The sequence below is a fragment of the Cryptococcus neoformans genome, chromosome 6, assembly GCF_000149245.1.
Source record: "Cryptococcus neoformans var. grubii H99 chromosome 6, complete sequence".
Classification (NCBI taxonomy): Eukaryota; Fungi; Basidiomycota; class Tremellomycetes; order Tremellales; family Cryptococcaceae; genus Cryptococcus; species Cryptococcus neoformans.
Window position 1 is genome coordinate 685991 of NC_026750.1, and position 14010 is coordinate 700000.

A 14010-nucleotide genomic window follows, 5' to 3' on the forward strand; every position below is an offset into this window, starting at 1 on the left:
GGCTTTGCGCTTTGTCCGTCTTTGTGTATCACGTGATCAACGCAACGACGCGACGACGAGACAAACAAGAAATAATTGATGATCTTCATATCTTTATCTAATGAAATTACCTTTGCTATCCATTTCAAATCCGCCATCTGATCATCCTGAATAGCTGGAAGCAACAGTAGAACAACCACATACATGGCACCTCCCCACCATCCCCTTCGAAGGATCTCCACGGGCTCTCTCTCCTCCTTGGCCCGTTCGACAGACAAAAACACATCTTCCCCTTCAGGCCTCGAGTTCCTGCAACCGGCAATGACAGACCTGGCCGATGAAGCGGCAACCCTGGCAGCTAATACGAGTCAGATGACGACGTTACATGACGCTCTGGGGACATTTAACGAAGCGTTTGCAGCATATCTGTATGCGCTGAAGATGAATGCTTTTTGCGTGGAATGGCCCGAGGCAAGTACTTTGTATATGTCATCCTGAAGAAGTACTGAGATATTCTATTTTCAGGCGCCTAATGAGCTGAGTTTTTCAAGGGCTGAATCACTTCAAAGTAGATCCAATGTTTACTAAAATTACTAAGTCGCTAATTCGCTAATTACACGTTTGAAAACAGAACCGGCGCCCCCTCCACCGAACCCATCAGTCTCGCTCGGTCAGAGTAAGAGTTAGAGGAATAAATGAAGAGTAAAGAGATAGGTAATGGAGATATCGGGGGTGTAATATTAGAACATCCTTTGTATCTGTCGAGTACAAGCTTTTTCATTTCGTTGTTTCTTTCTTTTTCGTACTCGCTTTGTATCCTTATTTCTCTGTCGCAATCTCCATCTTTTACCCCCTACCATCATTACCAATTTAGCTGCGATAAGGCAATGTCTTGGGTCTATGGGCCGTGCTAACACCTAGCGCATCCACACTCCGCGAACATCCTCAACAACATTCAAATCCATCCCCATCAGATATCGTGTCATACGTCAGCAGGTAGCTTGAAAGCGGCATACAGTCCCTACTTAACACAGGCCAACTTGCCATAATGAGCCCACAGGAAACTGGACAGGGCGCTGATCCCACTTTGACTCTACAAATCGCACTTGATTTCATCTAGACTAATTCGCATGTAGCTCTACGATGAGCTCTTTACTTACGGCTTATCCTCTTGCAGCGAGGGTAGGAAGAAAGCCTCCTGTCGCGGTGATGGATGCTGCCGGTATTCTAAGAAAGGAGAAAGGAGCGGATCCGAGTATGAATAGTGCGACGCTGCTTAATTGAATCGTGTAGCTTGGACATCCAGTATCATTTGTATCCTGACTTTAGATATCGTGGTGAGAATCTTAAGAGTTGCTGCTTTTCTACCAACAGGAGGCCAAAGAACAACAAGGATTTCGGAAAGGGGATGATCGGAAATTAGAATGTCATTATAGTCATAATAATGGGTTGATGCAATGAAGATTGATTACCTATTGAAGACCTTGCGTTCTTGATGGAGATATGACGCGATATCATTAAGAAGGCTGATGCATTGAGCACGATGCTTTTATGATACACTGTCAAACAGCTAGCGTCGTTTTGCGTTGTCCAAAATCCTCCAAAAGTCCGCGACCACCTGTCTATCCGTATGTCTTTTGTTTCGGTCAATCTATAATTATCAAAGGAAGTCAGTCATATAAGGCCTTCCAATCACTTATCGGCAAGCACATACCTTCATCTCCGTAACATTCCAATCCTTGACCGTTGGATTGATCGGATCGTTGCCCCATTGGAAATAGATACCTTTGACTAGATTGCGTGATTCTATAAGTTTCATTCTACACTTTTGAATTAAACGCACCGTGTTGAAAAAGAACTTTCGGATCATCCCATTTGTAGGGCTTGAACTGCCAGGTTTGTCCTGTGGTCACTACGCAAATCACCCGATCCCTGCAGCAGAATGCTTGTTAATGCAAACTAAAACCGTGGGACACAAAGATCTTACCAAGCATCTTGGCCGAATTTCTGCAATGCGTCTGCACTGTCCACGATATAATACTTGCTGATCACATCACCGTGAGGACCTGAACGTTTTCTGATCACAGGTATCATGTCTTCTGCTTTGACATTACCCTGGGACGCCTCCCTTTGTCTAACTATTTCTGAAGATTCGAAACTGGGAGCATATTCAGCGAGAAATTTCGGAATATCATGAAAAGACAACTGACACTCCTTGTTCCAAGAACTTTTTAACATTCCACATTGTAATGAGACTGGTGGGTGAAGAAGAAATGACAATGATGGGGTTGGTGGAACGCGCCTTTTTAGCCCGGTTCAAATCTAAAAAAGTGGGTCATTGAGTATTACTACGCAAAGCTAAATGGTAACTAGATGTATATTAACATACCAGATTGTGAAACAGCAGCTGCAGCAGGCTGTTTACCACCTTTTTCAAAGGAAGTTCGCAAGGCCTTGATCTTTTCGTGCATAATGTTTCTTTGAAAGGCTTCAAAGTTCTGATATTCGTTAGAGCCTTAGGTCTTAAAAGAGTTGTAAGAGATAAATGGCTCACGTTGGCTTTGCCTCCAGCGGATGATCGAAGGACGCTATTCCGGTCTCGAAGCTCAATCTCTTCCGATCTCAACTTACACGCTTGTCAGTGATCAGAAGTTGATGACTTTCAACGCAAGATTTACCTTTCTGCAAAACTCGCGGTCAATAACATCGACTTCGTACTTCCGTTTCGCTTGAACAGACGCCTTTGATGGGCCTGCCTCTACTGCTGACTCTAGTGCTGCAGGCAATGCTTCAGCCGTTGCCGACGCTGCGGAATCCCCTACTGGCTGTTGCTCTGTGCATCTCATTATTATTAACTATCTTTATGGATGCGTAGACCAACTTACTGGCACCTTCCTCCCCCTTGGCGACAATCCTTCCTTCTCCATCTCCCTTTCCCAGCAAGTAGTCAACCGCAGGTCTCCTATCAGTGATCGCGACGTAACCGACACCACCAGCCTGACCCTTTATCAAATAATCCCTGACTCCGCTGTCTTTCTCAATCCATGCGAGGTAAAGTTGGCCGATATTATAAAATTCAGAAGTGGATCCGGGTTTTGAAGTGTACCGGGTAGGTGTGTCTTTGGGGAGATTGATAGGGTTTGCAGTTGAAGCGAAAGAAAGATAGGCTGCGAGAGCGAGAGTTGGTGCAGGCTCTGAAGCGGCTGTGAGAAGTTGAGGTGGAGTTGAAGACTGTAAGGATGCCTTCAGAAGATCCAGTGGATCGTGGGATGCCATTTTGGACTGCTGGATGTATTGAATGATGATGCTGTGGGTTGGATGTGAATATGGTCTTGAACGAAGGGAGATGTATACAAGTTCGCCAAAGAGCGAGCTGCGAGCAGAGCTTGAAATGATGAGTCTCGGGGAACTTCGTGCCTCCACCTTGTAGTGACACAATCCAACGCGCTCCTTGCGCCGGCAGGAGCCATGGTGGCCCGGCGCCATCTATTCTTTTGAAAAACGTAGTAGCACGTCTCTTGTGTAAAACCCCCTCCCATGCCGGCAACTTCTCCAGAGCAACTATCGAACACTATCAGCAAAAGCATTGCAGCATGGACAACGAAGGCACAGAATTAGTGGAGGCTTATGGTGCGTTTGCACCCCCTGCCCACCAGCTCAAAGATGCTTGCAGTGCTGATGGCAAACGTTCCTGCTTCACCTAGACTACTTATTCAAGTTCATAGTGATAGGTAACTATATCTTATTCAAACTGTAAATATCCAAGCTTACCCAGCAAATATCAGGAGAAGCAGGGACTGGCAAATCATGCCTCCTGTACCAATGTATTCATGAACAATGTGCGTCACTTTGACGCATTAGGAGAAGCTAAATAGTGTGGATGCAGCTAACTTGTAACTTTTGCAGTCAAAGAAAATTCATCTCATACTATAGGAGTAGAATTTTCCAGCAAGACTCTGAGGATAGGGGATAAAAATATAAAATTACAGGTAATGTCCGCTCTATGGTGTGGATTGGCGCATGGCCCAGATATCTGACTTGTTGCCTTCAGCTTTGGGATACGGCTGGCCAAGAAAGATTCCGATCCGTCACTAGATCATATTACCGTGCGTATCCTCCGCTCATGGATGTTTTCCAAAGTATCGAGGTCGGTCTAATGTACTTCATCAGGCGGAGCAGCGGGAGCCATCCTGGTGTATGATATTACTTCGTGCGTTTCGAAGGCAAACTGTCTTTTTAGCTGATGAGCTACAGTCGACAATCTTTCGTTAACCTAAGTCGCTGGCTCACCGACTGTCGAGCCCTCGCATCGCCCCATTTAGTAGTAGTCTTGGTTGGCAACAAGTTAGATAAGGAGGAAGATCGGGAAGTCGAGTATACGGAGGGCTCAAGATGGGCTCAAGAAAACGGTATGCTTTGTTCTTCAGTCGAATGTTAACTCTGGCTAAGCATGAGATCGTATTCGCAGGCCTCCTTTTCGTGGAAGTTTCCTCGCTTACCGGTAAGAATATCTCCACGCCTTTTCTCCTTGCGGGTCGCACCATCCTTTCAGCTATAGATGCTGGAACATTGGATCCCGATTCAGCCGGTTCAGGAGTAAGCTATGGGGAACGGCAGCTGCGAGCTGTCGGAAGTCAGTCAAGACTAAGTGCTGCCTTTGGCTCTTCAGTGAAGCGAAAGCGACGAAGAGATAGCGTAAGCATCAGGGATATGGTGGGGGGACAAAGGTGTAGCTGTTAATACCGAATAGAAACTGGGGGCATCAGTAGTTATACATTTTTTGTCACCCATCCATCCGCGGTCGTTCATATATCGTTGTACAAGTTGTGTATGTTTCTGCAATTACCCCAATTAATGCCGAAAATGCCTTGTAGTTTAGCAGACTTATGCATAAGAAAGACAGCATCGGAACGGAGCTACTCGAACTGGAGAGTCAAATTCCATGCATGATGCATGAGTCGAACATGGAGCTAAAGTGGAGGAATAGATGATGGCTTCCGAGTAAAACCGATGACATAAGAACCGGTTAGCCAGTTGACCGGGCGGGTTCGTCCAAGATTCAAGAACATTGCGAAGTCAATCTTCAATCCCAGACGTGGTCTGCTGTCTATATATAAGACGATCGTCTTCAACATGCCACGAATTCAACTTCGCCAGAACAATAACCAAGTGCCTGTCCTATCTTAGCTCAAGCGCATCGCCAGTCAGACATTGAAATCTTCAACCAGAGGAAAGGAGGTAATTCAGCAACGAAACAACTTAGTACTCGCCGACACCCAGGCCTAATTTAGCTTTCCATCTTAGCCAGTAGTCAATAGCCAATAGCCCTTTTCGAATCTTAGCTCTATGTCTTCTACAACCTCCAAACCATTTGGGGGAGGCGTCACTGGTGACAGGGTGGCCCCTCCTCCTCCCAAGGCCACAAGCGGTAAAGAGAAGGTACCTCTGAGTACGCATCTGATTGCGGGTGGTGTCGCTGGCTTAGCAGAGGCGCTTGCTTGGTGAGTATCGAATGATTTAAGACTGTGTTATTTCTTCTAGATGGCTGACCTTTTTGGTTAGCCATCCTTTGGATACCATTAAGGTTCGAATGCAACTATCAAAATCCAGAAAAGCGAAGGGAGTAAGTTTTCACTTCCTCTCATTTCTGTTAATTTTAACCGAATCACCTTTGTTGCAGCTCAAACCATTAGGCTTCTTTGCGACAGGAAGGCAAATTGCTGCTCGTGAGACACCTTTAGGACTGTACAAGGGTCTTGGTGCCGTCGTTAGCGGAATTGTACCCAAGATGGCCATTCGTTTCGCTAGTTTCGAGAGTAAGTCGCACATTTAGCACCTTAATCTAAGGGTTGTCGTATTGATGCAAAGTGCAGTGTACAAGGGATGGCTGTCAAATCCTGATGGAAGCATTTCCTCGAAAGCCACATTTTTAGCTGGTCTCGGTGCCGGTGCGACAGAGGCGGTAGCTGTCGTGACGCCTATGGAAGTAGTTAAGATTCGCTTGCAAGCTCAGCAACGTAAGTTGCACGATGTAAAAAAAGGAAAGCAACGTGCTCATCGCCGATATTTCCAGACTCATTGGCTGATCCCCTCGACATCCCTAGATACCGCAACGCCGCCCATGCTGCCTTTACCATTGTCCGCGAGGAAGGAATCGCTACCCTCTATCGGGGTGTCTCTCTCACCGCCCTCCGACAAGCGACAAACCAAGGTGTGAATTTCACAGCTTACCAGCAGTTTAAGAAATGGGCCATGGACTTCCAACCGCAGCATAAGGAATCAGGCCAACTGCCAAGCTGGCAGACTATGATTTTAGGCTTGGTTAGTGGTGCCATGGGACCATTCTCCAACGCTCCAATCGATACTATCAAAACGTGAGTGGCATCACAAATTTTATACTACTGGCCCATAGGACTTAACCTGCTATTGCCAGCCGTATTCAAAAAGCTTCAAAAGTGGAAGGGGAAACCGCACTATCCCGGATGGTCAAGGTCACTTCGGAAATGTTTAGAAACGAAGGGGCCAAGGCATTTTACAAGGGTATTACTCCTCGCGTCTTGCGTGTGGCTCCTGGCCAGGCTATTGTATTCACTGTGAGTACTTGGGCTGCAAGCAAAGTCCAATATTGACCTGTTATATAGGTGTATGAGCGCATGAAGAAGATCATTGATGTTGCAAAGGGAACTGCTTTAGGTGCCGAGTACGATGAGTAGCATGTAAAAATGAAAGGGGGTCTACGAGTAAAACGCATGCACTGTATGCATCAGATTTATTACAACAGAGAGACACAGTCATACAAATCAAGATTTTTGGCCTCCAACATCTCCCCATCTCCGGAGTTTCCCTTTCATTCTCCAGTCTTCATCGTTATCAATACTTCCTTCCGCACCAATACCGCGTTTTCGAACTCTTGTCTGGGTCATAATGGGATCGGCCCGTCCCTTGCCATCTTTTCCTAAACCTTCTCCCCGTTGCCAACCTTGTCGTCCCAGGAAATCTTCGGCGAACTTATTTTCCACGGGTGCAGTTTCAACTGGGACGTCGGTATGGCCCGCAATGCGAGCCTGACCACCGCGGGGAGGGGAGGGGCGATGCAATTCTCGACGCATGGCTGAACGATCAATATATCCCCTAGATGGTATGCTCTGCCCTGAAACCGACTCCTCCTTAGGCCCACCCCTGTTTAGCAGACTCTCCCTCAGATTTGCCATTTCTATCTTCCTTTTGGCCTCTCTATTCCCTCGCCTCTGCTGAGAATTCATAGCAACGTCCCAAAGCTCTTCCTCGCGTCCTTGTCCTGCGGCGTCTTTTACAGTGTTTACAAAAGTCTCTCCTGTGTCCAGAAGCAATTCATTGCCTCCTTTAAGTTGACATGTATCGCATGGCCACGAAGCATGAATATGTGCTTGAAATGTGGTAGAGCCGATGACGAAAAGCGAAAGGTGAGAAAGGCGGAAAGGTGTCGATGAATGTTTCGGGTTGGATAACCGTTTATGAGCTCGGACTCCTGCGTCGTTATTACTAGTTTGATCGCTCGCATCTGGGGACGAAACGAATGTTCCATGGGTTGAGCCTGCATGTGTATGTTAGCCATGCCAAAAAGCGAGAGTATTAATGGCTCACCCAAATCAACAATCCACCACCCCTCTCCGCTCTTTTTGCCGTCCTCCTCGACTTCAACCTGCTGGTCTCCATTCTCTCCCCAGTAAATAAGGGCATGAGTCTTGCTTACTTCCATCTCCCTCAACCTTACTCTTGCTGGTGCTCCCTTCTCGCATTTATCCCTACCTATCTGTACGCCCCCCTCTCTCGTATCGATGACGGCTATTTGACCAGCGCTAACCTTAGGAGATTCGGTGGAGACAACCACAAGGCGAAGTAGAGTATAGTCTGCAGGTACTGCGAGCATCTCACTCGCGGAGACCATGGTATCAGGAGGATGGAGAGCATTAGTGCTCCTATGGGAAGATACAGCTTCCGTCGCAGTCAATCTCTGTCTAAACTCTCCAGCACCATAATGCACGCCCTCAAAAGTGTCATGTTCTCCATTTCTCTTTTCCTTTTTTTTAGCCGCCTTTTCAATCTCTGCAAGCTTTTCAGGCTCCATAAGCCCTCCCCAGCCTACATCATCCTGAATTTCGCCTTCCTCTTCTGTTTCTGCTCTTCCGTCTAGGTTCGTTATAGTACGACTCAACGGATCTTCGAGCGGTTGTTGATGGTGTTTATTTGAGCTGGAAGCCTGATGAAATTCGGAAGCAGTATGATAAGTCCAATGTCCAGTGGCAGGGTCTGGAATAGCGTAGGTGTTCGAAGGAGCGTGATAGAAAACTCCTGTACTGGAGTCAAACACCCAAGTATCTTGAGAGGCGGCGCCGGAGGTCATTCGGAAAATCGCTTGCTGCAAGGTGCCCCTTCACTTGTTCTTGATGTTTGTAGAATGACTGTATGGAACGAAAGGTTTGAGTAGTGGGTGTACGAGCAACGCACAGCGATGGACGATGTCTGATGTCCAATGGCGGACGCTTACTTGTTGCAACGAAAGTTACAGACGACGGACAACCGACGTCCGACAGATGAAACGGCGGAGGAAACAGAAGACACTTTCTTTGAATAAAATCTTCCACGTCACGGTAGCTCATTGATGAGAAAACTCTCCTGCTAACATAACGAGACAAAATTGGCCGAGAAGAAGTGCTTGGAAAGTCATTCACTGGGCAATACGGTAAATAAAAAGCACGTAACTGTTAAGTGCCGAGATACTACGCAACTGCCTGTCATATCTCGAAATCTCGATATTACTGCAGGTTGCAAAAGTAGCTGTTTTAAATTCCCTCCTCTTTTATGTCGCCTTCCCACACAATCCCGGGGCTGGAGAAGCTTGAAACTTGCCGTAAAGCGCTCTTGAAAGCCAGTCCTCAAGATCTCCAAGATGTGTGAGTACTGATATTCAAATCTTGAGCGATGATTGATCTTCTTTAAATATTACAGGCAACTACTTTCAGAAGCTACAGAAATTATTTTGAGTCCTCAAGATGAAAAGCTCCATCTCAAACTGCTGGAGTTACTCCTTGCCCTTTTACGCCAGGTTACTTCAGTACTCTCACTATCGCCCAATGAGTCAGTTCGCTCCTTGGCACAGGACAGACTAGCGCCCGAGTTTCAGCCTGGAAAGCCCCTCATATTATTCCTCTCAGCGAATATCGATCATGGCCTCAAGGTTCAACAAACACGTTCAGTTGAAGTGCTTGCAGCAGCAGCCAAATTGGCGGTCACCATATCGTCCCATGGTATATTGGCCTCGTCGGCCTCATCTGCGACACAACGTGGCAACTTCATGGTCCCATTATTCACATGTATTGCCGGCGGAGACGTCACAAACCGTGGAGACTTGTCAATTCTGATCGCTTTACTTCCATACATCCCGCCTGGCGCAATTCCGTCAAGTTTACTCGATAAACTCTTAAGCGAGTTACATGTAGCTCACAATGCCAGTGTGCGTTGCCATTTGGCCGCCGATCTTGCGATTGTTCTTGGTGGTGTGTCTCTAGCGGCTCCCTCTTCCAATCTACCATCCACTCCTGAACAACAGAAGCGTATTCTATTGCCACTACTTTCTGCCTTTGCAGCTTCCCAGCCATCATCCACTTTACTTCATGTGTCGCGCTATTTATTGCCACGCCTTTTCGGCCTCTTTCCTTCGTTACTTTTAGCTCTTTTATCCATGCTTGGCGCACCGAATCCTGTTTACGGGGCATGGGTAGCTGTTGCCTCGATTGGCGTGCAACAGGGATTGATCAGCATAGAAGATCTACCGCAAGAAGATGTCATGGTTGTCTTAGAAAGTGACGAGTCCGAAACACGTTTAAGAGCATTTGAGCTTGTGAGCGGGCGAAAAGAGTATACGGCAGGCGTTATAGAATTGATCAAATTGAGTTTCAAGCGTAACGAAGCCCTCTCAAGTGCCGGGTATGTTTGTTTACCTATTTTTCGTCTTCTACAGAATCTGTGAGTAACTGATGCGATATTAGTGCTCGCTCTGCTTTCTCCTCAGCTACCTATGCTTTTTTCATCCGTCTTCATCAGTATGAGACTTTGGCGCGTCGTACGCTTCGCAAATTATCTAAACAATCGAATACTTCTTCCACGGTCGCGGAGACCACGCAGCTGCGAGGATCACTCTCCCAAACAGCGGAATTCCACTGGTGGTTTCTTCATTTCATCAATAATAATCTGTGGCACGCACGCAGATATCCTGTCTTTAAGGTGCTATTGTCGCTAAATTTGCTAGGAAGATACTTGGAGGTGTTTGGTGATGATGAGGGAGTACAAGGCAAGATCTTTACACAAGACAGAGTGGAAAATCTGCTTGCTTGCCAAGCAAGCGAATTCACAGAGGTGCGATCCAGAGCACGCAAGATGTGAGTTAATGTTTTCTGAAATTTGTTTGTAACTAACGTCTGGCATAGCCTGGATGACGCCAAGGTTTCGCTGACTGGTTACGAATCCCTTCATACACCATCCGCACAAGCTTTACTTGTCTCTGCTTTTGCCTCGTTGGATCATCCTCGAAAGACACAAGCCGAGGCAGGTAAAGCTGCCCTTTGCATTCTCTTTGGGAAAGTTGTCCAGTATGGCACAGTAAGAGAGTCTTTGGAGTTTGTGCAAAATATAATTGCGAAGCTGGAGAAGGGAGTTGAGGTCATCGAAAGGGACTTGGTGCAAATAGAAAACCATCCTCTTCATGGTTTACTCGGAGCCGTCAAGTCAGTACTTGTCTCATTCAAGTCAACATGGTCATACGTGCTGATACAATTCTAGAGATGTCATCCTATGTCTGAACATCAAGACAGTCGAAGCGCAGCAAACTTGGTCTCCGATATTCCGCCAACTTATGTCTCTTGTTACTCGTATTTGGAACGCAACTCGTGCTGTCATTTCCCTGGCCCCCTCCGGACTGGTGTCTGCGGATGAAAATGGTATGGAAGGTACTGCTAGGGCCGATCACGAAATAGCTAGGGCCTATGAGGTGCTCGGCGGAGGAGAAGAAGGAGAAGAGGAGGATGGAATGGATCATACAGGACTATTGTCTGGATGTTGGCGAGCAACAATGACAGCTGGGTAAGAAGCTTGAAATTTGCAGGCCTTTGGATCATAAAGCTAATCGATTTTTAGGGAGCTGCTAGCTGCCATTTTCACTTTACCCCTCGCACGAGGCGGTCCCTCTCAGCTCATTTGGTCGGTCCAGGACGTCAACGCCGCTGGCATAACGTTCCTCACTTGGTTGCACGAGATTCGACACCGCGGTACTTTTTCAAAGCTTGCCAACGCCTTTGCTCAACTGGTAGAGGCAGTACGGGCGATTGACAGCCTGAAAAATCTATGTGATGATTGGTTAACAGATGAATTGAGAGCAATTTCTTCCGACCAGCATTCAACTACCAGGCGATCAGCTGCTTTACCGTATAGTATATTGTCAATCGTATCTAATTCTGAGACACTGCTGGAAAAGGCAGTGATATCGCTTCTCGAGTTTGCCAAGGTTGAAAATGCGTCGACATCAAACGTCACCAAAGTTCATGCGCTTAATGTCCTCAAAATCGTACTGCTCGATGCCAGACAAACTAAGTGGTTTGATGTGTGGTTTGAGCGAAGTGTTATCACTGCTCTTCAGGCCTTTGAATCGCCAGAGTAAGTGGTCTGTGAATTCTCAAATCTCCAGTTGCTCACCGACAATCATAGCTGGAATGTTCGGAATGTTGGTCTTATTCTCTTTTCCACCCTCGTCCACCGTTGTCTGGCCCCTCCCCGTGGCGGTCAAGATTATTACCGCTCCCGAACAACACTCGCGTCGCGCAGGCCTTTTTCCCTCTTCCATAACAAATATCCTCTCATTCTTCCATTTCTTAAGGAATACCTCACCAGGGGTTCAGATCCAGACTGTCAGATTCGTAACAGACATTCACCTTTACTGCCTATTTTGATCATCGTCAGAAGCCTCAAATGGTCAGACAAAACCGCAGAAATGCTTTCTGATTTGGCAAGAGCTGTAGAACCTTACTTGGGAAGCAGGGAATATCAGGTGATTTGACTTGCACAAAGTTAGAATTAAAAAGGAGCTGATGTCAGATTCTAGATCAGACAGACAGCGGCCCAAGCTCTATCATCGACAGTTTCCCCGTCTGAGGCCCTTAAACGTGCCCTCTCTATAGAAAATTATCTTTCTCCATCTCCGGAGACGGTCAACGCTACGCACGGTTACATATGTTTCCTCCGACAGCTTATCAGCAACTTCATCGAGTGGGAAATTGTTGATGCTGAATCACTGGCTAGCATCGACAACATCCTGCTGCGCCTTGTAAAAGAGTACATCCCTGGAACTCGTCCCGCCATCACCGCCGACGTTATCGGTTGTGTAGAGTCATACCTGGTTTGCACAAGCGTGGGAAAGGGACCACTCGTCACCGAGATTACTTCCCGTGCCCAGAAGTATATGAATCGGCCGAGTCTCGCATTTGCGCCTGCGGAGGAGTTCCGCCTTGCGGCTTGTGCTGCTGTTCTGTCCATCCATGCTAGGTCGCCGTCGATCATCTTATCTCTTTTAGGTTCTTCATCCAGTGAGGCCTCAAACATGGTTATCCTTGACAATTTCTGGCAACTTCAAGAATCCTATTCACCAGAATTACTGGATCGTGTTATATCGTTAGGGGTGAGAGGGAAAGCAGGTGAAGGCGTTCAGTTAAAGGCCTTGAATGTGCTTTCAGAGATCGCATGGCAATCAATGGATTGCGACGCTTTGTCGGGATGGAAAGAAAAGGGTGGCCGTTTTGAGACAGTTTGCGAGGCGTTGGACAGGATTGTGATAAACTCAAAGTGTGTACCAATCAGGCAAGCTGCGTTGGTGGCATTGGCTTGGGCTCTTCATCATGTAAGTTTAAGTGTTTTTATGTTTTCGAAAATAGAACTGACCGAGTCGTAGGCGCTTGCCAACTCCCCGGGAGAGAGTAAAACAATGATCCCAATGTATGAAAGGTTGGCCCGATATGTCCTCCGCGTTTCTCACGAAGATGAGGTCAGCTCGCTTATCAGTCTGGCAATTACACGACTGCTGATATACATAATCATTTTGTAGTCGCAACCAGCTCGCTTCGCCGCTTACAAAGCCTTGACTCACCTTACTTCCCATCTCGTTCATCTACCCCATCCCGCATTCCATCGAACCCTTATACGCTTGGCCCAGGATGATGATGAAGAAATTCGCAGCGGCGCTGCAAGGATCATCGTCGGTATGCTCGGCGGCGAAAAAGGTGTAGTGCAGCAAAGGGCTGTAGAAATGTGGTACGATTGGGCCACTCGTCTGTTGTCGGGCTTTGACAGAAATAGCGAAGAACTCGAACAGTGGTTGGGCTGGATTTCAGATCTGGCCCAGGATCACAAAGGTTACGGTGAGTTCCCATGCATTTCTGTATGGACAGCATTTCTAAAATCCCCTCGGTAGAACACGATATCAAGACTCTGAAAGGGGGGGTTGATTCGGAAGTGCTATTTGAAGTTGAGCCGTCCAACATCTTCCGTGATCCTCTCGTGGATGTCTTCTACGCGTCCAAATTGCTATCCAACCTTAGATTAGCTGGACTTCTCGGTGATCGCTTGTCGCATCGTGTCCCTGAAACAAGGATACGCCCAGAAATCCAACCCATTGAAAATGTTACCCGGACACCCACGGTCACGACGCCCTGTGATGATAATAACCTTCAATCCCCTGAGTACACTGAGTCCGTGGGATTAGATCATGTAGTAGAAAAACTGTGTTTCAACAGCTGGAGTCCGATCGACGATGCGTGGGAAGCTCGGAGAAGCCTAATGCGAAGAAAAGAATTACAGAGGATGATTGTTTCAAAGGAAGGCTGTCGGCAGGAATCTGACGAAAGGGGAGGACAAGGATGTGGTGGTGACACATTGTGATTAACACCTGGAATTGGAAGGGGGACTGGACATGCCTCAAAGTACAGAAATAACGTACATCACGTCTAC

The 14010-nt window shown here is 47.0% G+C and overlaps 6 protein-coding genes; 4 read left to right on the top strand and 2 right to left on the bottom strand.

The window, feature by feature from the left end:
• Positions 1 to 105: 105 nt before the first annotated feature.
• CNAG_02291 (DASH complex subunit DAM1) lies at positions 106 to 853 on the top strand. XM_012194385.1 has 3 exons: positions 106 to 450; positions 505 to 547; positions 611 to 853. Exons 1-3 carry the CDS (start codon positions 184 to 186, stop codon positions 664 to 666), a joined length of 366 nt encoding a protein of 121 aa, XP_012049775.1. The 5' UTR covers positions 106 to 183; the 3' UTR covers positions 667 to 853.
• A 540-nt stretch (positions 854 to 1393) lies between these two features.
• Positions 1394 to 3346, bottom strand: CNAG_02290 (parafibromin). XM_012194668.1 has 9 exons: positions 2865 to 3346; positions 2658 to 2812; positions 2534 to 2605; positions 2369 to 2477; positions 2190 to 2301; positions 1967 to 2137; positions 1823 to 1911; positions 1694 to 1770; positions 1394 to 1630 (listed from the first exon to the last, which is right to left on the bottom strand). The coding sequence occupies exons 1-9, from the start codon at positions 3253 to 3255 to the stop codon at positions 1550 to 1552; spliced, it is 1257 nt and encodes a 418-aa protein (XP_012050058.1). The 5' UTR covers positions 3256 to 3346; the 3' UTR covers positions 1394 to 1549.
• Positions 3347 to 3481: 135 nt separating this feature from the next.
• On the top strand, positions 3482 to 4942 carry CNAG_02289 (rab family, other). XM_012194386.1 has 8 exons: positions 3482 to 3609; positions 3684 to 3710; positions 3765 to 3818; positions 3886 to 3968; positions 4031 to 4085; positions 4150 to 4189; positions 4234 to 4388; positions 4448 to 4942. Exons 1-8 carry the CDS (start codon positions 3573 to 3575, stop codon positions 4717 to 4719), a joined length of 723 nt encoding a protein of 240 aa, XP_012049776.1. The 5' UTR covers positions 3482 to 3572; the 3' UTR covers positions 4720 to 4942.
• Positions 4943 to 5048: 106 nt separating this feature from the next.
• CNAG_02288 (solute carrier family 25 (mitochondrial citrate transporter), member 1) lies at positions 5049 to 7224 on the top strand. XM_012194667.1 has 7 exons: positions 5049 to 5480; positions 5542 to 5602; positions 5660 to 5795; positions 5853 to 5996; positions 6053 to 6353; positions 6413 to 6572; positions 6621 to 7224. Exons 1-7 carry the CDS (start codon positions 5326 to 5328, stop codon positions 6690 to 6692), a joined length of 1029 nt encoding a protein of 342 aa, XP_012050057.1. The 5' UTR covers positions 5049 to 5325; the 3' UTR covers positions 6693 to 7224.
• On the bottom strand, positions 6674 to 8537 carry CNAG_02287 (hypothetical protein). XM_012194666.1 has 2 exons: positions 7603 to 8537; positions 6674 to 7552 (listed from the first exon to the last, which is right to left on the bottom strand). The coding sequence occupies exons 1-2, from the start codon at positions 8360 to 8362 to the stop codon at positions 6780 to 6782; spliced, it is 1533 nt and encodes a 510-aa protein (XP_012050056.1). The 5' UTR covers positions 8363 to 8537; the 3' UTR covers positions 6674 to 6779.
• A 127-nt stretch (positions 8538 to 8664) lies between these two features.
• Positions 8665 to 14010, top strand: part of CNAG_02286 (cytoplasmic protein) — a 5720-nt gene continuing 374 nt past the window's right edge. The window contains exons 1-11 of the mRNA XM_012194665.1: positions 8665 to 8912; positions 8968 to 9945; positions 10008 to 10397; positions 10446 to 10742; positions 10798 to 11097; positions 11152 to 11667; positions 11719 to 12058; positions 12113 to 12904; positions 12956 to 13048; positions 13109 to 13421; positions 13475 to 14010. The exon at positions 13475 to 14010 is cut by the window's right edge and continues 374 nt beyond it. Coding sequence (XP_012050055.1) covers positions 8821 to 8912; positions 8968 to 9945; positions 10008 to 10397; positions 10446 to 10742; positions 10798 to 11097; positions 11152 to 11667; positions 11719 to 12058; positions 12113 to 12904; positions 12956 to 13048; positions 13109 to 13421; positions 13475 to 13941 — 4578 coding nt within the window. The 5' untranslated portion in view covers positions 8665 to 8820 and the 3' untranslated portion in view covers positions 13942 to 14010. The remainder of the gene's footprint in view (positions 8913 to 8967; positions 9946 to 10007; positions 10398 to 10445; positions 10743 to 10797; positions 11098 to 11151; positions 11668 to 11718; positions 12059 to 12112; positions 12905 to 12955; positions 13049 to 13108; positions 13422 to 13474) is intronic.